The sequence below is a fragment of the Hemiscyllium ocellatum genome, chromosome 1 (genome assembly GCF_020745735.1).
Source record: "Hemiscyllium ocellatum isolate sHemOce1 chromosome 1, sHemOce1.pat.X.cur, whole genome shotgun sequence".
In the NCBI taxonomy this organism is placed as follows: Eukaryota; Metazoa; Chordata; class Chondrichthyes; order Orectolobiformes; family Hemiscylliidae; genus Hemiscyllium; species Hemiscyllium ocellatum.
In genome coordinates, this window is record NC_083401.1 from 98,070,563 (window position 1) to 98,095,222 (window position 24,660).

At 39.8% G+C, this 24,660-nt stretch overlaps 1 protein-coding gene across 2 annotated transcripts in view; it reads right to left on the reverse strand.

Moving 5' to 3' along the window:
- Positions 1-24,660, reverse strand: part of slain2 (SLAIN motif family, member 2) — a 64,024-nt gene that overhangs the window by 20,429 nt on the left and 18,935 nt on the right. For both annotated transcript variants that reach the window (XM_060824388.1, XM_060824378.1), the window contains exons 2-4: positions 18,013-18,161; positions 8,221-8,391; positions 224-385 (exon numbers count right to left, since the gene is read on the reverse strand). In XM_060824388.1, coding sequence (XP_060680371.1) covers positions 224-385; positions 8,221-8,391; positions 18,013-18,161 — 482 coding nt within the window. The remainder of the gene's footprint in view (positions 1-223; positions 386-8,220; positions 8,392-18,012; positions 18,162-24,660) is intronic.

A 24,660-nucleotide genomic window follows, 5' to 3' on the forward strand; every position in this document is an offset into this window, starting at 1 on the left:
GCAAAGGCACTTGTCAGAGTCATAGGCCTTTTCCAGGCTGCAGACCTCTAACTACCCTTAACATTTCTTACATATAATGTCTACACAAAAAGCATCTTTTGAGTGATTTCATTACATTAAAAGTGCTAGAAGATATTCATCATAGAGTCCATAGTTATATTTAATGTTTTTAAACCAACTTAAATTTTGCAGAATTTACATTTAATATTAGTTCAATACTTACTTTCTTCCTGCATCCGAGCTAGGATTTGTACATCGGTGACATCAGCAAGCTTGTAACCAGATCCCAATGAATCTTCATCTACTTCTGAAGCACTTAGTTCACTATCCACAGATGATGGAGGGCTAATGGGAGGATTCTGGTCTGCAGAGCCTTTAAAATGACCTAATATGGATAAGAGGATGAAGTTGCCAATTTGATTTTGCTATATAGTTGTGATTCTTAATATTTGCTATAGCTGATAATATTTACAATGTTTTTGCTAACGACAATGAAGGAATGATACTATTCAATGCAGAAACAGGCAAGGAAGAGGCTTACATAATTAGCAATGTCTAATAACCTTTCTACAATTCTGCACAGTGTGTTAGATAATGAGGAGAGATCAAATAAATCAAATCTGTATTCCATGGATTACAGAAGGTTAAGGGACAAGTTCCCACTTCCTAAGCTCTGCGACCATTTAGCCATGCATCAAATGAAGTGTACATGATTATGAACTACATACACAGCAAGTGCAGTATTCTGCTGCTCTGCCAGTTGTAGCATGGGTCGGCAATTTGGCCCTCAGGCTTTCTCCACCATGTAGGTTTGTCAAATATAATTTCCTTTCATAAATCCATATAGACTTTCCTTAGTCCTAGCATTAATTTCTGAAATATCACATTCATAATAACAGATTCTAGCATTGCCCCTGCTACTGACGTCAAGGCCTGTTTCCTCTTTCCGTTTTTGAAAAATAGTACGATTACATTTGTTACTTTGCTATTTGCACGAATTGATCCACAATCTATAAAGTTTAGGAAGACAATCAATCAGCAAAGCATTATTACTTCTACTTTCTGGGATACTGATCATTGGTTCAAGAGGATTAATCAAGGCCAGTCCTGTTAATTCCTCTAGTATATTTTTAAAAAATACTAATTTCTCATGAGTTTACTTCTATTTTCTCTATTTTTTAAAAATCTGTTTTTAATAAAGTCTTCATTGAGTGTATTCTAAAATGTGCCCAGATCTCCAGCTCTTTACACACTTTGTGGCAATTTGAGAAGTCAATTGATGAGTCATAAAGATGTGAAGACACATTGCCGGTTTGACATTTATGCCTAATGAGACCAACCAGACCTTATTACAACAGTTAAGTGGATTGCAGCTCACTCAATAGAAGAGCAGAATGAGACAGAGCTCTGGAAGTGAGGAATAGTAGAGAAACTTGTTCAGTACTCACCAGATTCTGTTTCTCTAACATCTCAATACGTTTACAGTGACTGCTACTTAAACTCAAACTGGAATTTTGATAGCTAAGTTTAAATTAAACTCAACTTTTAAAGTCCTCTTCAGGGTTTTATCCCAATACTTCCGTGAGTATCCCAAATTTCTTATTTTAAATTAATCTGGTTTTATAATAATCTCTCCTTCTTGGGAGGACTGCTTTACCAGCGTATCTCTATGCAAGGATTTCAGAGTAAGAGTAAAACAAACAACAAACATCTCCTTAGTTATGGATGCTTCCCTGAAGTTTAAAAAACTCCGTCTAAAGATTCCAGCAGCAAGCTTGCTAGGTCTTAAAACCCTGAAGTAAACAAAAACTTATTATACTGCCAAAGTACCCACCTCAAACTTTTTAAAAGAGAGATCACCATGGCTACACGGAAAATACCTATGTTACTAAACCAAAATTCAAAGTACAACATTAGAATGAATATTAATATAAATTACTTCCCCACAAAAAAAAGAGAGTGAAAATATACTTTAAAGAGGAATTATGTTCATTAGACATGATCTTAGTACCAATTCTAAGTCAGCTAAACAATAAGGACATGCTAACATTAAATGCACGAGTTACACAGCAATCATCTTTCCATAAGTTCACCTGTACTTTATTGGTTGAAACTTTGCTGGTGCATATTTTATTCCAAAAGGCATGAATTTGCACTGAGAAAGCTCACCCAGTGTTACAAAAGCTGAAATTTATTTTAATTCTCTCAGTTAAAGGTGCTCGCCAATATACCACTTCAGCAAGTTGACTCGAGACATACATCTGGGATGTATAATTCATTCAATAAAGTCCTGCTATAGAACGAGATTGCCTGCATTACCATGTTGACTTTAGTGATAATTAACTAACTAGATATTTGGCCCAACCTGTTTCAACACATTGATAAGTGGACACCAGTTACTTTGAATTGGTTCAATAATATCACTGTCCATCACAAACTTCATTTCTTCTCTCATCTGAGCTAACGTCTTGTGTTTCTTTATAGGTAATGCATTCCATTCAACAAAGTCATGAACAGCTAAAAACATCTCTCCTGGCATTTTCCACAAACTGGTTTATAATTCCACAGTAGTCTTTTTAAGATAACGTGCTATTTTTCAGTAGGGTAAACCATGGTGCTACTTTTTAAGACATGCATGTTTTCATTGCTTTTTGGAAGATTAACTTTGCAATTTTCTATTTCAGATTTGTTCTCCAATTAGTCAGTTCCTATTTTGGTCCCAATTCTTTCACTATTACAAGAGCACTTTCCTTTTGACTATCATCTCCATCATAATTTCATTTTCTCTATTTCTGTGTTTTTAATGTTTTTAAATAGAGAGCACACACCAGATCATCAACGCCACACTCATAGGAATCCGATTCATGAGAGAGGAAGAAAAGGACAACCAACTCCCATTCCTAGATGTGATGGTACAGAGTACACCGAATGGAGAATTCAGCACAAAGGTATACAGGAAAGCCACACACACACAGACCAAGTCCTAAACTATGAAAGTAACCACCCCAACACACACAAAAGAAGTTGCATCAAGACACTATTCAGATGGGCCACAACACACTGCAGTACACCAGAACTGCAAGAAGAGGAAGAAGAACACCTATACAATGTATTCGCCAAAAACGGAAACCCGTGCAATTTCATCAACAGATGCCTAAGGGAAAGACAACGGAACGAGGACATGCCGCAACCCAAAGGACTAGCCACACTACCATACATCAAGAGCATTTCCGAACTGACAGCCAGACTACTGCGACCACTAGGACTCATAACAGCACACAAACCAACAGCCACTCTCAGACAACAACTCACCAGAACGAAGGACCCGATTCCCAGCATGAGCAAAACCAATGTAGTGTGCAAAATCCCATGCAAGGACTGCACAAAACACTACATAGGACAAACAGGAAGACAGCTAACAACCCGCATCCATGAACACCAACTAGCCACAAAACGACACGACCAATTATCCTCAGTAGCCACACCCGCAGATGACAAGCAAAATCAATTTGATTGGGACAACACGACTATTATAGGACAAGCCAAACAGAGAAGAGCCAGGGAATTCCTAGAGGCATGGCACTCATCCACAGATTCAATCAATAGGCACATCGACGTGGACCCAATATACCGACCACTGCAACAGACAGCTGGAACTGACAACCGGAAGCGGCAGATTCAAGCCACTATAAATGCCGGAGGAAATATCACAGAAGCGCTTCACAGGAGGCTCCCAAGCACGGAGGATGTCACCTAGACAGGGGGCGAAACGTCTGCAACACAAATTCCCAGCTCGGCGAACAGAACCACAACAATAAGACTCACTAGTCTGCAATTTCCTGGTTTATCTCCAGCATCCTTAAAAAAAAGTGGAACATTAGCTGTATTCCAGTGCCCTGGCACTTCCCCTGTGACCAGACTGGAACTTAAAATGTGGGTCACAGTCCTTGTAATTTCCTTCCTCATCTTCCACAGCAACCTGGGGTCATCCAGATCTGAGATTTATTCCTAAGAGTCATACAGCATGGAAACAGACCCTTCAGTCCAACCAGTCCATGATGAATGTAACCTCAAACTAAATTAGTCAGAACCATAGAGTCATAGAGCTGTACAGCACAGACACAGACCCTTCGGTCCAACTCGTCCATGCCGACCAGATATCCCAACCCAATCTAGTCCCACCTGCCAGCACCCAGCCAATATCCCTCCAAACCCTTCCTATTCATATACCCATCCAGATGCCTTTTTAAATGTTGCAATTGTACTAGCCTCCACAACTTCCTCTGGCAGCCCATTCCACACATGCACCATCCTCTGCATGAGAAGTTTGCCCCCCCCTCCCCCTTTTATATCTTTCCCCTCTCACCTAAACCTATGCCCTCTAGTTCTGGGTTCCCCCCACCCAGGGAAAAGATCCTGTCTATTTATCCTATCCATGCCCCACATGATCTTATAAACCTCTATAAAGGTCACCCCTCAGCCTCTGATATTCCAGGGAAAACAGCCCTAGCCTATTCAACCTCTCCCTATAGCTCAAATTCTCCAACCTTGGCAACGTCCATGAAAATCTTTTCTGAATCCTTTCAAATTTCACAACATCCTTCTGATAGGAGGGAGACCAGAACTGCACGCAATATTCCAACAGTGGCCTAACCAATGTCCTGTACAACCACAACATGACCTCTCAATTCCTGTACTCAACACTGACCAATAAAGCCCCACCTGGTCCATATCCATCCAAAACTTGCCCATTCATGTACTTGCTCAAATGTCTTTTAAATGTTGCAATTGTGCCCACATCCATCACTTCCTGAGCAAGTTCATTCCACATGCGAACCACCGTTGTGTTAAAAAAAATTGCCCCTCACGTCTTCTTTAAATGTCTCTTCTTTCACCTTAAAAATGTGCCACCAAGCTAGGGAAAAGACACCTATCTATACCTCTCAGGATTTTATAAACCTCTAGAAGATCACCTCTCATATACTTACATTGCAGTAAATAAGGTCTCAGCCTATCGAGTCTCTTTATAAATCAAACATTTCATACATGACAACATCTCCTCTGAACCCTCACCAGCTTAATAACATCCTTCCTATAAATGGGCGACTAGAACTGGAGACAATTCTCCAGAACATGCCTCACTAATGTCCTGTATAACCTCAACATAATTTCCCAAATCTATACTCAAAAAGGATTGTGCAACGAAGGCAAGAGTGTGAAACACTTCATTTAAAATCACCCTTGTCTGTATGTGATACAAACTACAAAAGACCCACCAAACCTCCAATACCTTCTCACTCTATGTCAAATGGCTCAAGAATCTCACAGGGCTCTCTTCCCAAATATCATACCAACATCCTCCTCCTCCTCCCAAGTGAAGACAGGTGTACTTAACACCCTATCAACGTTCTCCGACTCCAAAAACAAAATGCTCCCTTGGTTCCTAATGGATACTACTTTTCCCCTGGTTAACTTCTTTCTCTTGCTATACTTACAGAATATCTCGAGATTCTCCCCAGTCTTACTTATCAGTATTTTGTCTTTCTCCCCCAATTATTTGGGAGCTTCCTCCCTGCACTTTCAATACTCGTCTCGGGTTTATATTGACTTGCTCCGTTTGCACCTGTTAAAAGCATCTCTTTTCCTTCCTGTCCAGTCCTGTATAGTCGAGATCCAGGATTCTTTGGGTTTGTTGTTTACACACTTCATTATAAAAGAGAACATGCTGGGCCTGAACATTAATTTCTTTTTGCATGCTCTGCCCCTACACTGTTCTGTTGTAGATTTACACACAACTAGCTGTTCCCAGTCTACTTTGGTCAGATTCTGTCTCATTTTAAAGAAACTATCTTCCCTAATTCAAAGTCCTGTTTTGCAGACATTTATTTTCCCTTTTCAACTACAAAGTGTAAAATGTACACGGTGTTGTGGTTAATATCGCTAAAATGCTTCCCCATTGCCACCTTGAACACCTGTCCAGTTTCATTCCCCTGAATTAGTCCAGTACTCCACTGTCCCTCCCAGGATCTTCCAGACGTCAATTCAAAAATCTCTTCTGAATAGATTTGAAGAAATATACCTCCTCCAAATTCTTTACATTATGACCATTTCAATTTGCCTAGCAAGTGGAAATCCTCAAAATAATTCCTTATTAATATTTTTACATAAGTTGTCCAAATAATTGCTCTTCTCTTCCCCGCTGACTTTTTGGGGGTTTATAATAGACCCCTTGCAATGTATCGCCTTTTCTGTTATTACTAAACTCTACCCACAAAGCCTCAGTTGATATCTTTCAAGATATCATCCCATTTTATTGGAATAACTGACTTAACCAGCAATGCAATACCACATTTTCTCTCATACCCTCCCCTATCCTGCCTGAAGATCCTACACCCGGACTACTGAGTTGATGTCTTCCCCTTCTCTCAATTACATCCGTGATGGTAACACCACAATTCCATGTCAATCCACATCCTTCACTCATCTGTCATACCTATAATACTCCTAGTATTAAACTAGAGGCCATCCAGCCTCACCATACTCCCTCGCAACTCAATCTGCTGAACTCCTTCAGCCTTGGTTCCTTCGCTTAAGTATACTGTGTTCCTATTAAACTAACACTGTGCCCTCACCACCTGCCAAACTGATATAAACCATATAGTAATCCATATCTTGTTTAAAAAATTGAACTAGTTTTCCTCAATGCACTGTTTCAGGAAATCTTGTGGAAACATTCATAACCGTAAAAAGAAACAGATGCCCGTTTAGGCAAAGTCCTTACACAATCTGTTAAGTCTGATGAACTTCTTTAAAAGTTGACAATGGAATTAAAGTTACAGGTTTAATTAAGAGTTGGTGTTTTCCCAAAATCTGATACGTATGACGTGAAAGAGAATTTGACTCCATTTTTAAGCCTGGCCAATAAAAATGGCTTAATATTTTAAACCGAGTTCCCCTTATACTCACGATCTGCCATTGGTATTTTGTGACATGGTCAAATATCATTATAATACTACAGCTGATGGACCACTACAGATGTCTCATCAGTTGGTATTTGAGGTTGTCACTGTATCATTAATATTTTGTTTTTTAAAACCTTCGAGTATTGCTTTAGATTCCCTTTGAGCATTCTATTTAATATAGCTGTTTCAATACAAAATATGTTTGTCACATTTCTATTGAAGATAGACTAAACACATCAGCCTTATTCTTTGCTCATCTTAGTCAACTTTTCAAAAATTGTATCTGATAATTGAATTTCAAAATCTTCCTCCTGTTTCAAAGGCTATTTTTCTTTATTTCTAATTTTACGGGTCTGAGGTATCCAACCATCACAAATCATGGAGTGCTGGAGCACTATCTGACCCTTGAATAGTTTGGAACTGTTACTTTAATATGCAAATTATCTGCTCTGATATTTTTTGTAATACAGCTTTGATTATTGAAGCACTGACCACATGTGGTCGAGGTGTAGATACAGGTCATTAGTTATGTGCATAGCAGATAATGGTAACTGTTTGGCAGAAAGACTTTGATTCAAAGTGATGACTTGAAAGTGGCTAGAACAGCAGACTGATGCAGATCAAAGCATCACAATGTCACAAATGGCTATCAACTCTCATTGCCCTAGAATTGTGCAATGAAGCCCCACCAACCCTCTTCTTCTTAAAGTCAACTATCTCCAGTAGCTAAGCAACTATGAGTCCTATGGAACTGAAGTTTGCAGTCCAGAAGTCTCTTCACTCTCCCTCACTAGAATAAAGTTCAAGTTGTGTGACCAGATCAAACATACTGGGCACACAACTTGAGTTATGATATTTTCAACATTCGGAATTATTTTTTCCCTCTTTTCCAACAGTTATGAAATATGTTTTTCCCCTCAGATTAATGTTACCACAGTAATCTACTTTTAGTATTTGAAGGGATTAGCAAAATATTACATTTTCTCTACAGGAAAATGCACACCTAACATTGTAATACTGCTCATTTGATCTTACTATTGCGATTAGTAAAATTACGTGAGGCAGATGTATGGAAACTAAGGTCTAGCACATTCAGGTAAACAATATTAAAGATTTTATGTAACTAATTATTAAAATCAAATTTACCTGCAAGGACCTCAAATTTTGTGTTGCCTTTGTTAAGCAAAGTTAGTACATAATAGCATGTGTGCAATAATGAAACAATTTGACAATCAGTGACATCTGAAGGTCTTTGTACCTGCACTTCCAGGTGTGATCAACTGTTTCACAAGTGGTGTAGATCGGATTGGCGTAGAGGACGGGGAACTGAAACCACTGCCATATGGACTACTTCCTCCACTTGGGGTGAATGAACTTGGGTAGGCAGTAGGATAATAAGAACCGCTTAAAAGACTCCTCCTTTTGCTCTCTGAAAGATGGAAAAGAAGTGACGCTGGCCAAAAGTGATACATGGTAAAACTGTAACACATCTGAAATTAGCTAAAATATTTTGTGACAATGTCTACTTGCTTGCATCATTAGAGCATATTCAACATTAATATTGACAACATTTGAAAACATGTCAATTAGTTTTGTAACCAGTATGGATAATGGATCCTAAGCAAATCACTATTCACAAAGTCCACCAAATGAAACTCAGTGTGATGAGGAATTAAGTCAAAGTGGGTTAGAAGCAAAGTAGTTTTTAGAACGGAAATTAGGAAAAGCATCACGATGAGCAGAATTTGGGAAGTTAAACAGATGCATGTAAACTTGTTTTCCTACACAGTAGTTTATAATCAGGATACACTTCAACATGTAGGAGGCCAGTAACTGGACCTCATTCGTAGTTCAATGAGTAACAGGACCCATTTGGAGTACTGTGTCCAATTTTGGTCCCCACACCTCAGGAAAGACATACTGGCACTGGAACATGTCCAGCGGAGATTCACACGGATGATCCCTGGAATGGTAGGTCTAACATACGAGGAACGGCTGAGGATCCTGGGATTGTATTCATTGGAGTTTAGAAGATTAAGGGGAGATTTAATAGAGATGTACAAGATAATACATGGCTTGGAAAGGGTGGGCGCTCGGAAATTGTTTCCATTAGGCAAGGAGACTAGGACCCGTGGACACAGCCTTAGAATTAGAGGGGGTCAATTCAGAACAGAAATGCGGAGACATTTCTTCAGCCAGAGGGTGGTGGGCCTATGGCATTCATTGTCACGGAGTGCAGTGGAGGCCGGGACGCTAAATGTCTTCAAGGCAGAGATTGATAGATTCTTGTTGTCTCGAGGAATTAAGTGCTACGGGGAGAACACTGGTAAGTGGAGTTGAAATGCCCATCAGCCATGATTGAATGGCGGAGTGGACTCGATAGGCTGAATGGCCTTACTTCCACTCCTATGTCTTATGGTACCCCACAGGCAACTGGGACTGGACTGGTGGAGGTGGGGCTTTGCAATTGTGAGCACTGTGAATTCAGAGATTTGAAGTGACCACTTATGAATCCTCACCTAAAACAAAAGTAAAATGTTGTGGATGTTAGAAATCTAATAAGTGTTGGAAATATTCATCAGGCCTGACATCAGTGGAAAGAGAAAGTGTTGGAGTTTCAAAATGAATCTTCTTCAGAATCCTAGGGAGGTAGTGAGGATAGGTTTTACACTTTTTAAAAGGGACAATACAACTTCTGGGACTAGGTAGAAGGGAAGTGAAATTAAATAACAAAAATGTCATTGAACAAAAATGAAAGGCAATAGTAATGATTATGGTAAAAAAAAACAAAAAACATTTGTTCACAGCATGAATGGCAGATTATAAAACAGCCGTTCCCTGAAACAAAACATGAAAACAGGTTTCAGACCACCACAAAGCAAATAAAGAGCAAACTTTAAATAATTATAATGGTGAGGGAAGCAGGCTGAGTAAACTGGAGTCAGTCAAGTCCCCAGCAACAGATTGGCTTCACTCAATGATGTGCTTGAAGTACTAGACAAAAACTGATAAGAGGAGCCTCTTTAAACACAAAGAGGAGGGGAGAGGCCAAAGTGAAGAACATAAGACTCAGAATCCGACTGCTGAATTAATAATGAGGAACTAGGATATGACAGGGGAGTTGAACAAAAAATTTGCATCAGTTTTCACAATAGAAGTCATTTAGAAATGTTATTCATCAAGGGTAAAAGGGGGAGAGGAATTTAATATGATAATTATAGCAAGAGAATATACCTAGGAGCAGGAGTAGGCAATTCAGCCCCTTGAGCCTGTTCTGCCATTTCATGCTTGATCTCATCTTGGCCTAAACTCCACTTTCTTGCCTGTTCTCCATAATTCTTCAACCAACGACTAATTAAAAATGTGTTTATCTTCTCTTGAATTTACCCAACATCCCAGCCTCCACCATACTCGGAGGTAATGAATTCTATTGATTCACAACCCTTTGAGCAAAATAATTGTTCCTTATTTGTTTTAAATCTGCCACCCCCTTATACTAAAAGGATGATAGCTTGTTTTAGATTGCTCCACGAGGAAACAGCCTACGTCTAACTTTGTCAATCCTCTTTAGCATCTTACATACTGCAATTAGAACCCCTCTAACACTTCTGAACTCCAGAGAATATAGGCCTGAACTTTCAATCTCTCTTCAAAAGGCAAACCTCCCATCTCTGGAATCAATCTAGTGAAACTTCTCTGAACTGCCTCTAATACGACTACATCCCTCCTTAAGTAAAGGGAGGAAAATTGAATGTAATACTGCAGGTGAAGTCTCACAAATGCCTTGTGCAAAAGCAGAAATTGCTAGGGAAACTCAGCCAATTTGTCAGCATCTGTGATAGAAAGAAAAGTTAACATTTTGAGCCCCTTCTTCTGAACTGAAGTTAGACAAACAAAAGGATGGTAGCTAGTAAGCCAAGGAGGAAGAAATGCGACCATCGGAGACCATGAATAGATGAAAATAGGTTGGTTACACAGAGCAACGCATGTCATGGTAGAAGTGGGTAAAGAACACAGAAGGTAGGTGTTCAGTCTCTAAAATTACTGAACTTAATATTGAGTCCTGAAGGCCTCAGAACCAGAGTTTATGCTGAGTCTCACAAGGGCACTGCTGCAGACTAAGACAAAAAAAGTCCGAAGTGGCAGACAACTGGAAACGCAGGATAAATTTTATGGACAGAAAATGGGTTTTCCACAAAATGGTCACCCACTCTACGTTTCATCTCCCCAGTGCAGAAGAGCCCAGATTACAAGCAGCAAATACAACAGTCTAGAGTGAGTGGTGCAGGTAAATCGCTGCTTCACCTGGAATGTGTATCTCGAGACTTGGGTAGCAAGGAGTGAGGTGGTAAATGGACAGATATTGCACATGCTGCAAATGCACAGAAAAGTGATAAGGTTGGGATCAGGTGGACCTGTTATGGGGAGTAAAGGAGTGGACAAGACTGCCCTGGAGAGGATGGGAATGTGTTTGGTGGTGTCATCGATGGCAGCACGCTTGGAGAAGGTGGCATCATCAGAACAGATGTGATGGAGACAGGGTAACAGAGAATGAAATGAAGCTCTGAAAGGAAGCAGGATATGAGGGTGTAGAGTTTAAAGTGGTGTGGGAGTCAACGGAGACCCTAAAACCATCCTGATTGTGGATGGACGTGTACAGGGACTACACATCCATAACAAAGAGTCGGCAGCTGGTGTCCGCAAACAGAAAGTTTTCAAACTAACAAAGCATTAGAAGAATTGCAGATCTAAGTGGGGAGGGACTGGTCAAGGAGAGAAAGAAAATCCAGTCAAGGTAGAAAGAAATAAAGTTCCATGTGGCAAGAGCAGGCAGGAATAACGAATCAGCCTGGGCAATCCGGTTTGTGGATTTTTAGAAGAAGGTAGAATTACGCTATATTGGATTGCAGGCTTGGAGGCTGTGGGGCAGGGGAGGACAACCCTCAGATAATCGTCGATACAATAGCCTAATATTCGATGGTGGAGTTATGGTTTGGGGAAGTCAGGTGGTCATGTCTGAGAGCAGATGGTCATCCTCCACAAAATTGAGGTCAGTATGCCAGACAACAATAGCACCACCCTTGTCAGCAGGCTTGGTTACAAAGTCAAAGTTGGATCTGAGAGCACAGAGGGCAATTAGCTCAGAGGGAAGATTGGTTCAAATGGGAGGCAGGTGCAGAGTAACTGAGGTGACCAATGTCACGTCACAGTTCTCAGCTAACGGGTCAAGTATACTTAAAAGGCCAGGGAGAAGACTGTTATTCAAAGAAGTGGACACAGAGGTAAAAACAATGGAAGACACCCAACATTCAAGGTGGGGTCACAGATAAATAATATTGACTCCTTAAATCTTCAACATACACTGCAAAATCAGAAGGGATCATAAACACTTGACATGAGGTGGGGTTAGGAGAAGGGATGAAGACAGAGGGAAGAGTCGGGTAGAAGGTTTCAGCATGGCATGAGTTTTAGCAGCTTGCATTGCTTAATGCTTGAAAAGGTAGAGAAGTTTCATGTTGGAACATCACATAAGCCAGAGAACAAAGTGAAACTGGAGGGCTCTGAGATAGTTTGTGGTGGTACTGTTGGAGAGAGGTTGACAGTGTGCATATGGCAGGGAATGGCAATGAATATGGATCTCAGTGATGCAGCGAGAACAAATGTCTAAAGAGTGCTGTATATCAGAGAGACCATGGGTGGATACAACATGGAGATTGGCCACATTTATGGAGAGAAAGCAGAATTAATATTCTTCAGAACTTGATCTTAACCCATCTTCAAACCCCTGGCCCTGTCACACCATGGGGCTGCTTTCAGCACAGCCAACCCATTTCCACTTAGTCATGCTCCTAGTTAGCAGCTTTGCTTCCTCTTAGGCTTGCCCTTTGTTACACTGGCAGCTTTCCAACCCTCTGGGACATGTCCACAAACTAAGGATTCTTGGATGATAACTGCGAATGCATCCACCATCTCTAGCTACATATTTTAATGTCTTAGATGTATCACATCAGATCTAGGAAATCTCTCAGTCTTGTACACCTTTACTTTTCCTTGACTTTTTCTCCAGTGATAATTGCATTTTGTCCCCATGGTTATTTAGAATTTTGGAATGATCATTGAATATTTTTAAGATGGAGGTGGATAGAACCCTGGCAGGAGAATCAAGGGTTATCTTAGTAGACAGGAATGTGGAAATCAAATACAAACAGAGCAGCCACAATCTTACTGGATGGTGGAATAAACTCAAAAAAGGGCCAAACGGTCTGCACCAACTCCTATGTTGTTGGTTACAAATTATATAGAAGTGTGCAGTGGTGCTCCCAAGGGTCAGTGTTGGGGCTGCTGCTATTTACATATTAGCAGATATGATCGATTCAAAAATAAACAATGTCCAGAACCATGATTAGAGTACAATTTCAAATTTTCAGACAACTTCGTTTTGAAATGCAGTAAACAGTAAGCAGGATAGTAACAAAACACACGTTGCTGGAAAAGCTCAGCAGGTCTGGCAGCTACGTGCAGAGAAATCAGAGTTAACATTTTAGGTTGAGTGACCCTTCCTCAGAACTATTCAGAGTTCAGTTGAGGAAGGGTCACTCAACCCAAAACGTCAACTCTGATTTCTCTTCACATATGCTGCCTGACCTGCTGAGCTTTTCCAGCAATTTCTGTTTTTGTTACTGATGTTCATCATTTACAGCTCTTTCAGTTTTTATTTAGCAGAATAGTAAGACTCCTGCAGGACAAACAGAATAGCAAAATCAGCAAATATATATTAGATAAAATATAGAAAAGTTTTACCCAAGGTCAATTTAATACAAAGTGTGGAATGGCAATATGAAATAGAGTATAATTTATTATTGCTGGGAATGAAGTACAAAAGCCTTCGATGTAGACAAGCGGAGACAATTATTACAAGTCATATAGGAACTTTAGCTTCACAAAGACAGGGATGACTTCAAAAGCAAGGAAGTTGAGCTAAATCTTTATGCAAGACTGTTTAACCCACCTGGAGTATTACAGCCAGTTCTGTACAGAGACTGTGGGGAGAACTACTCCAGTGACACCACAGTGAAAACTATACAGAGAGAGATGAGAGAACCTGGGTTATATTCTGTAAAGTACAGTGTTAAAGGAGAGATTTGAAAGAGGAGTTCAAAAGATTGAAATCGTCTTGATCCAGCTGAAAGGATAAACCTTTCAGAAGGGACAGTAACAAGAGTGACAAAATTAAATGATTGTCAAAGGACCATATAGTCATTGGACCAATAAAAGGGGAAATAAAATACGAGTGTTGGTATGTGAACGCATTGTCTCAAAAGAATGTTGGAAACAAATGGCAATAACAACTTGGAAAAGGGAACCGAATAGGGCTGGGTCTCTGATGACACCCCCAGCAGATTCACATTGTGAAACACTAGTTAAAAAAAGGCAGCCCCCCCCCCCCCCCAAAAAAAGTTACAACAGATGATATGAGCAAACAGGACAGAATGATGTCACTGACGGTGCTGGAAGGGGTACTGCGCAGGTGACTTTTACACAAGTACAGACAGCTTTTTGGGAGGTGTCAGCAGATTCTTGAATAAATACTGGATAATGAATCATTTACTGGGTTATGAAACTATTTGGACAGACATCAAACAACTGTCACAGCAATGATAGGCCTCCTTCTTGCTACAACATAGGACTAGAGTTAAAACTTGCTTATTGCAGCCTCCCAGAGTTAAACTTCATTTTGAGGCTAATAATAGGTATCAGATTGAATGTTGGATTTGTAAAGTATGCAGGAAGCAGCACAGATATACTTCTACCAACATAAGAATGTTCTATACATTTCCACGAGGTTACATCTGTGCTACACAGTAGTGAGAACAAAAATTCAACTACTTTTAAAATTAAACTAACATTTAAGAGCTTTCAAAATGCTGGTCACAACAAGTAAACAAACCACCTTGGGTATCACAAACATCAGCACAAAGAGTTGTGTCAATTTAATTAGGGCCCTCCTTAAGGACAAAAACTGCAAATACACAGAGGATCCTAGTTATCACTTTCAGAAGCTGAATTCCAGGCTAATTAGTCATTAAATCTTGTATGCATATAAAAAGTCCCACCCTACATCACCCAGATTACCTTTTCATCTTGAGGACAAATACATGCCTGCTGCCCTACAACTAGTAGGGTAAAATCCACTTTCTCCTATTCATAGTGACCAAAATACAGAATTGTGCAACTTAGAGACATACACACAGCTTCAATTAAATTTATGCCCATTCTCGAAAAAGACATGACTTAGTTCACTTTGAAGATGCCAACCTAACTACTTCTGGCACTACGGTATTGTTCGATGACTAAAATTTATTTTCTTAAGATGAGATCCAGTAATCACGGAAAAATAGTCATGTGCAGTTATTTTGGAACACTGCTTAATGCAAAGTCAGAATACCATTACCTAAAACAGGCTGATTACACTGATCATCAGAAATAGATATGAAGATAGTAACCTTGCAACATACCTGGCACATATCCCAAAGTATAAATGTTATGTTGCTCACTCAATTCAGCACTGAACTCAAAACTGTTTGGCGGGGTAAATGATATTTGATGGTCGAACATAACATTGTAACAACACCTTTACTGAAGTTTTAGTTTTATTTAAACGTGTCAAATAAAAAGGCAAATATGATGTACAGTGCTACGGTACAACAGTTATTATTGAAAATTGTTACACCAGTGTATCACTTGCCAAAAACACTGAGCTTCTAAGTATAAAATCAGACCATTGTGTGTCAGAATACAAATAACATCCCAGGAAATGGGATGTTACTTGTACCATTTAGGAAATGGATGGGTGGGAGAAACTCAAAAATCACAAGTCACTAGCAAAATGGTATTAAGTAAATTGCTGGAGTTGCAGGTTAACAAATACCTGGTTTCTGATGGAGTACATTCTGGGGTTTTAAGGTAAGTGGCCAGTGACATTGCTGATGGATTGGTTTTGGTTTTCCAAAATTCCCCAAATTCCAAGAAGGTCTCATTAGATCAGAAGTTAGCAAGCCATTTCTTTATTCAAAAAGTGAGGGAGACAGAAAGCAGGAAGGTATATAGCCAGTTAACGTAACATTTATGTGAGGAAATTTTTTAAAAGGGAGTTACAGCAGGGCACTTGGATAAAGTCAATGCATACAGGCAAAGTCAACATCATTTTGTGAATGAGAAATCATGGGCAACTCTGAGAAAGTAACATGCTTTAGATAAAAGGAAACTGGTGGATGTACTATAGTTGGATTTTCTTAAGCCATTGAAGAAGTGCCACATCAAAGGTACTGCAAAAAGTAAAAAAGGTCCTCTGCAGGTGGTTGCATATTTGCATCGCTTCCTACTTGCCAGCCAGAGTAGGCAAAAATGAGTCTTTTTATTCTTGGCAGGATGAGACAAGTGGTATGTTACAATGCTGGACCTCAAATCTTTACAATTTACACGGATGAAGGGATCATAAGCATGACTGCCAAATTTGCAAAGACACAAGGATAGGTAGGAAAACAATCAAAACAGTCTAGTGCTACAGAAACATATCATCTGTGGAGAGAATTAATATTAAGTCCAATTGGACCCCTCTGCAAAGACACCGCTAAACCTTCTCTCGCACTGTTTTCATTTCACATCACCAACATCATCTGCACCTATAATAAAAACCAAATTGTGAAGTTACATATGGCCTGTTCTTGATGTCACAGTACTTGTATGGCTAGCCCATTTCAGTTTTTTGTCAATAGTAACCCCCAGTATGTTGCTCGAGGGGTACTGAGCAATATCAATGCAACTGAACACCAGTGGACTATAGATAGATTCCCTTTTATTGGAGATGACCATTTTCTGGGATTCGTGTGGTGCAAATGTTACTTGCCAATCTACAGCATACAGCCATGCTGTACCCACGAACTCCTAGCAACAATCACGTTATCAGCAAGATCTAGAAGTATAATGGACTAAATCTGCACTGTAGTAAATAGGTTTAAAGCTGATCAAAAGAAGATTACTGCAGCATGAATATGCAATATCAAATCCTTCAATGGAGGTGACATGCAAGTTAATATTCCTTGTATGCTGTAATGACACAGAATAAATACTGCATCAAATGATCAAAATATACAGGAGCAGGGGGATATTACCCTTGGAAGTGACAAAATGATCCAGGAAAGTCAAATCATGGGGACAAATTGGAGGGAACAGCAGCAGCAGCATAGGTTTCAAACTGCTCTCTCTCCTGTCACAGGAATAGCACTTTGTATGCGCATTACTACTGTAATGAACATGTCAACTCGGTAATTTAATATTGAACAGTTTATTCCCCATAAGGATTTGTATTTTTCATTACCACACCTCAAAGCACCTCAAGTTGTTAATGACTTGAGGTGCACTGACTGTGAGAGACAAACATCCAACTGTTTAGCTATAACCTGACTTGTCCATATGAAGCTTGTTTAAGATAATGACTGTGGTCAACTAGTCGGTCAATTACTTTTCTAAAGTTGCATTTGTTAATAATGTATACGTGTTTCTTAATGCCAACTTAAATACTACGGCTCAAAATTCTGCTTTCCTTGCGAGTGTGACTTCAAGTTTAGCAAAACAGTGATGACGACTGATATTGTGAATTTCCTCTAATTCGGAGAATTCAAATACCCCATGCCTCCACACGTGTACAAAAAATAATTGTTACTACATGACTGATCACCTAATAAAGGCAATCATGAGAATTAAAAATGCATCTCTAAAAAGCAAAATAGTAGCCTCAGAGTGTCTCGAGAAGCGTTTGAGAAAAATGTTTTGACCATTATATTGCACATGGCTAGAACTCAACATTCCCCAATTGGAAATTATTAGGCAATGTACATTTTTACCCACACGTGAAAGCAATCAAATACTTGAAAAGACAAAAACGATAAGTACCAATTTGAATAAAAAATTGCTAATATAATATCAAGAATTATTTCAGACAATCAAATTTAAATTTCCACTAAAGCAGTGAAGGAACTTGATTAGTTACCTGCTAATGTTTGATCAAGCCTATGTATCAATGACTTTTTTGCTGATTCCATTTCTGAATTTGGATGATCCAGTACTTGTCTGCACCATTGCAATGGACTAAAAGCTTTTTGAACTGGGGTTGGCAACCTCTTTGGTGATGTGTACAACCTACGGTTGAAAAGAAACAACATTTCCTGGGTTAATTATATGACTAGGAATTATTCTTAATCACTTAATATAATATCAGGTCCACTGGTTTTACTATCTTTCTCATTACTTTCCCTCAAACATTTTAAAAACAACTATGATGGATAAATCAATAAACCTTACATCCCAATTGTTGCCTTTGAGTTACTGGGCTTATCCAATACTTCTCTCCTCTTCAATGCACAAATGGATTGCTGCATTTTGCGACATTACAAAAGTGACTATTTGAAAAGTACTTCGTAACCTGTGAAGTGAATTGGCTTGTTCTGATATTTTTTTCAAAAAATAAAACTCTACATTATTTCTTCGTCATGGACTGTTTTAAATTGGCATAAATGCAGTTAATATTATGCTCCAACCCTTTTTCCCCCTCTCCAAAAATAAGGATAGTTCCTCTACACTGCAATGAAAACTCAAAACAGAAAATAAAAAATAAAAAATAAAAATTCTACCAGATGTGAAGCCTAAAAAGATATGAAATGATGTCAAAATGCATGTTTCCACACTATCCTTCAGACCAAAGCTAAAGCGAAACATCCTTACAAAATATCACTGCTTTCTCAATTCGACACAGACCTGTCCAGCAATTTAACAGAGGCAATTTGAAGACATCTCTCAGAAGGCAAAAGCAAACTGCTCATTAACATATTTTGTCAACAATTGCAAACCCATTCTCTTAGATGGCATATGTTCTGAGATATCCATTCTTAAACTGCTTTGAAAAACAACTTTGAAGTAATGAATAAAATCACAATATCAAGGGATCAGTAATCAAGACAAGCAGCAGAACTAGAACCATACAAGGGCAATTTTACTATTTCAGCAGCATGCACATTTGTGCAGACAAAAAAGGGATCATAATATTGACATGCAACTTCCAATCTGACAAAAGTGGCAGTCATTTAATAAAAAGGATATTATTAGAAGTACAAAACTAAAATCAACCACATTCTGAGCATGACATCAGATTAGCATTAAGGAAGGGCAGTGATGTGGAGTTGATATTTGTGTATAAAGGATATCCTGGTGCAGACTGGAAAAGGCCTGAATGATTCTCCATTCAGGCCACATGCTTGGGGGACACTGAGGATTAACTGCTTTCTTGACAAATTAAAAATTTCAAAATCATCTGCGAACATTTAGGCAGATCTCACTTATTGATGTTCTTAATATTTTCAAGTATTTTAAATGACTGAAGAAAAACAAAAAAAAAGTACATGATTACAGCATCAAGTAGCTTGAGGGTCAGTTTGTCAAAACTGGTCATGCCCTGGATCAGAAATGCTTAGTTTAAGCATATAATCTGAATTGATGATCCCATATTTAAGAAAATCAACATTATTACACGTGTTCTCCTCCGGATGAAATTTGTCAAAGCAAAGCAGAATAGCGGTAATTTTTTCACGACCTCAACGTTTCTCCCCCTCAGAGTCAACTGGTCATTTATTTCAAAATACTTGCATTCTGTAAAAAATAATAAACTGAGCATATGATGGAATACTATGCAAAACACTCGTAAAAGCAAAAGTCGGGGATCCAAGATGGTAGAGATCCGAAGGATCTGCTTTGGTGGCTCTGCATCATAGCACAGGCAAAGCGGTGTACTAACCCACCCCACTTAAGCCATTTATTTAAAATTCAACACCAAGAGAGCTATACAATATTTACTAATCCTGTTTTATCAAGTAGAAATGACAAAACATGGGAAAGGATTAAGTCCAAACACGCGGGGCACTCATCAGAAGAAGAGAGTACACCCGCAGCTGCAGCTGCGAACTCCTCTGCTAGTTCAATGGACCCGGTCACTTACCAGGCTCTGGTCGCAGAGTTTGCAAAGTTGCAAAAAACAATTGAAGCCACGATTGAAGAAAGGCTCACAGTAGGTTGGGACCTGCTCTCAGCTGTGCTCTAAAAACATGAGCAGCAACTTGAAAGTCTTGAAAAGAGAATGGACAAGGTTGCGTGCTGAACCGCAATGGCAGAGACTGATCGATTCTTCTAAGGAGTGGAACCAAGCCCTTGAGAAACAGGTCTGTATTTTAACTGAACAAGCTGACGACCTCGAGAATAGGGGCAAGAGGAAGAATTTTCGTTATCATTGATCTGCCGGAGGAAATGGAAGACGGTCAGCTAGGAAGTTTTTTTCCCCCCCCCCCCCAAGAACTGGCTGCCGCGATTCCTTCACAAAGAAGCTCATGTAGGGCGGGAGAAGATTGAAGGAGTTCATCGGGTTACAGGCGCACGGGTCAAGTTTGAACCAGCACACTCACCCGGTCCTTGTGCGATTTCATAGTTGAGGACAAAAAGAATGATGGAAGTTTCCAGAACCCAGGGGATAGACCCAACAGCTTGAATTCGTGAAGGCTCCAGGATTATATTCTTTTGGGACTTTTCAGCAGTGGTGATTTGGAAAAGGAAGTCTTTTGATGATATCAGATGACTAAGGAAACTCTGGATTCAGTATAAGTTAAAATACCCAGCAGTGCTCCATATTTCTTTCAATGGATCCATGCACTCATTTGACTCTTCAGAGAAAGCAAAAAACATTGTGGACACGTTAAAGTAGGCTGGATGTTTTAATGGATATAGATAACCATGTTTCTTTGTTTTCTTAAACAAAGTTTGTTGGATTTTTCTGATATTAACCAGTGTTAAATTAGTCAGGGTTGGGTAGAGTACTCACTTTTAATTTCTTCATTAACATTGCTATTTTCTCACTTTTCTGGGACAAGGGTGCGTCTCAAACTGGAGAGAGTTATGAAGATGGTTGTGATGGCTAAGTGTCTGTCTAAGGACAGTTCAAGCCCGGTTTTATAGTTAATTGCCCTAGAAGCCATATTGGTGGTGGGACAGAAGATAAGATTTTGGGATGTCTAAGTGCCCCCAGTGGGTGGGGGGTTAATTCCCCTATTGAGCGCCATTGACATTGTGTTTTTTGGTTTTGTATGAATGTAGTTTTGTAAAGTTTGAGAACGGATTATTTGTAGCAGTTTTATTTAGTGTAGTTTTTAGGCATGGAGTCTCTTTTCATTGATACTCAGCAATTTGCAATTCAAGTTCTTCCTCTCTGGAGTTCAAATCTTATGGTTTATGATGTTATTAAATGGTGCACCTGGAACATTAAAGGGAACCACTCACCAGTCAAGAGGAAAAGGTACTTTCCCATATGAAAAAAAGGAGGGGGTGAATATTGCCCTATTGCAGGAGATGCACCTTGATGACAAGGAACATTTGAAATTATAGCAAGGTGGGTTTGATCAGGTCGATTTTTCGTCTTTTAATATGAGCAGTAAGGGACAGGCCATACTGGTAAGGAAGAATCTTCCATTTAAATTACTAGATTGTACTAAAGACTCTCACAGGGGTTCATAATCCTCACAGCTTTGATACAGGGGGAAGAATATGGTATTTTGAATGTTTAGTGCCCCCCGCACACCCCCTTAAATTCCTGGTAGATACATCTTCCAAATGGAGCAATCTTGCATCACGACACGTTATCATAGGGGGAGATTTTAATTGTCTTATGGATCCCACGGTATACAGAATGCACAAAGGCCCCCCCATGCCTTCTTTGCAATCTAAGCAATTAGTGGATATATGTGTGCATGAAACTAGGGTTGGTGGATGTCTGGAGGCCGCTCCACCCTATGTAGGGATTTTAACTTTCTTCTCTAACCCGTAAAACTGCCACACAAGGATGGACCTTTTCCTTATTCCTACAATACCCTTAGATTTGGTGGCATCCTGCACAATTGGGAATATTACCATTTCTGATCATGCAGCAGTGTACTTACTGGTTAAGATTAAGGGCACTATAACGTGTTCGAGACACTGGTAAATAGATCCCTTTATTCTTAAGGATAGTAAGTTGATTGATTATTTCTCTAAGGCATTCATATCTTCCTTAGCCATTAATTCAGATTCAGCCAGGAACCCATCCATTACTTGGGAAACTGCTAAGGCTTATGCCAGGGGGATAATTATTTCTTACTCTGCCAGTAGGAAGTGGCAGAAAGGAAAACAGCAACACTTACTCGAGACATGGTTGAGGGCAGCTGAGAGGATATACTTTGATAACCTTCGGTGGCTAAGCTGCAGAGAATCACAGCACTTTGGCCCACAAAGGCTGTTTCAGCATGGTGATAAGTCGGGTAAATATTTAGCATATTCTGCCTGGAAAAAGAGCCCCCACTCCACAAAACCATTACCTCAATTAGGGAAGTGACTGGGACTTTTACCTGCAATTCCAAAAAGATTAATGCAGCATTCCAGAAATTTTACACGAAATTATATCAGGCTGAGTGTTGTGAGGATAAATGGGTTAAGATAGAGGCTTTTTTCAAGAACTTGGATCTTCCAGGGATAACCCCTGAACAAGTGTCTTGCCTTAGTGCCCCTCGACAGTGCAGGAGGCTCTGAAGCAGCTTCAGAGCAGAAAGTGCCCGATCTTGATGGCCTTCCTAGTGAATTTTGTGAAGAATTTGTAAACATACTGTCAGGGCCCATGCTTAACATATTCAACCACTTGTACAGTCACAACTGCCTTCCACCATCCTGGAGAGACTAGTATCTCTCTTATTCTTAGGAAAGGGAAGATTTGGAAGATTATGCTTCTTATCGGCCCATCTCACCTTTAAATGTTGATTTCAAAATCCTGTCCAAATCCTTACATCAAGGCTGGAAACTGTGCTGCCTTCCATTGTCAAAGAGGACCAGACAGGCTTTATAAAGGGCCACAGAACTTCCCCTAATGTTAGGAGATTACTCAATATGTTGTGTCAACAACAATCTGTTCAGCGACTAGTAATCTCCTTAGATGCAGAAAAGTCATTTGTTTGGGTTGAATAGCCATACCTCTTCTATACTTCAGAACGATTTGGTCTAGGTGAACTTTTTATTAAGTGCGTGAGGGTCCTTTATCGCAATCCTCTGGCCTCGGCTCTCACCAATGGTGTGCGATCCAGTAATTGTAATATTTCTAGGGGTAGTCGACAAGGCTGCCCCCTTTTGCCATTGTTATTTATGTTGATGATTGAGCAGAGGCCATCTATAGGGTCCTGAATAATCTTAATTTTGGGGTAGATTTGAAGTCGCATAAGATTACATTGTATGTGGATGATGTTCTTACGTTTTTGTCCAATCCAGCAGTTTTGGGACCTCACCTGATACATTTTATCAATTCATTTAACACCTTTCTGGGGCCATAAGATCAATTTTACAAAGTCAGAGGCCATGCTTATGGGAAGTCTTAGGGAAATATCTAACGTCAAGGGTGAATCCTGATTTCCCTTTAAATGGCTTGGGAGGGGGGGGGGGGGGCCTTATTTTAGGTATATTCCTTACTCCTTTCTTGGATCACTTAGTTAGGGCTAACTTTGTTCATTTGGTTGACATAATTAAACAAGACCTTCAAATATGGGAGTTACATCCACTATCCCAGCTAGGTCAAATAGCTCTTACTAAAGTGAACATCCTCCCTCATTTGCTATAACCCATGCAAATTCTTCCTATGATCTTGACTAGACAGACAGACAGACAGGAAACTTAAATGACTGGTTTAGCTCTTCCATCTACCACAAACGACCCCTTATCAACTTAAACAAATTGCAACTGTCTCATAGATTTGGGGGGGGGGGGGGGGGGGGGGGGGGGGGAGGGGAGAGAGCAGACCTCCCTGATATTAAAAACTATCAATGAAGTTCTCTTTTATCCTATGTTAGTGACTCAGCCCGAGAGGACTTGGTGTCAACATGGATAGATATTGAAGCTTCCCAGGAAAGGTGTCGCCCTTATTAGGCTGCTGTTCTAAGACAAGAAAAGGGCAGTTACAGAGTATTGTCTGAACCCAATAATTATCAATGCTGTTAAGGCATTGAAGGCGATGCGTCACATCAAGGGTAATATAGCCAAAACCTAATTTCTTAGCCGTATAATTGGTATGCCGGGTTTCCAACTGGGGATAATGGATTCTGGGTTTAAACTGTGTCTTGCTTGGGTGACTTATTGGAGGGAGAAGCTATGCTATCCTTTGACCAAATAACTCAAGAACGGACTACTTAGTAGAGATCTCTTCCATGTTTTTTCAGATCAAGGACTTTATTCAAAACAGAACTAACCTTTTAACAGATCCTTACAGAGCTGATATAGTGAAGAGGGTGCCCAGTGCTAAGAACACACTCTCCAGAAGCACCCTTTATCATCTGTTGGAGAGTGGCCCCTCAGACTAGGTTGGGCGACTTTCAGAGTGCTGGGGATTGAGATCCCCTCGGAGATATGGGAGGACATTTGTCAAAATACAAGGATTTTAATCTGTAGTAGGACACATGCCATACAGCTGAAGATTATGCATAGGGCCCATTCTGCCACAGATCGTCTCTCAAAATTCAGAGTGAGCGTATATGCCCCAAATGCAGAATGACTATGGGCACCCTTACTCACTGCTTGTAGCTTCATACATATT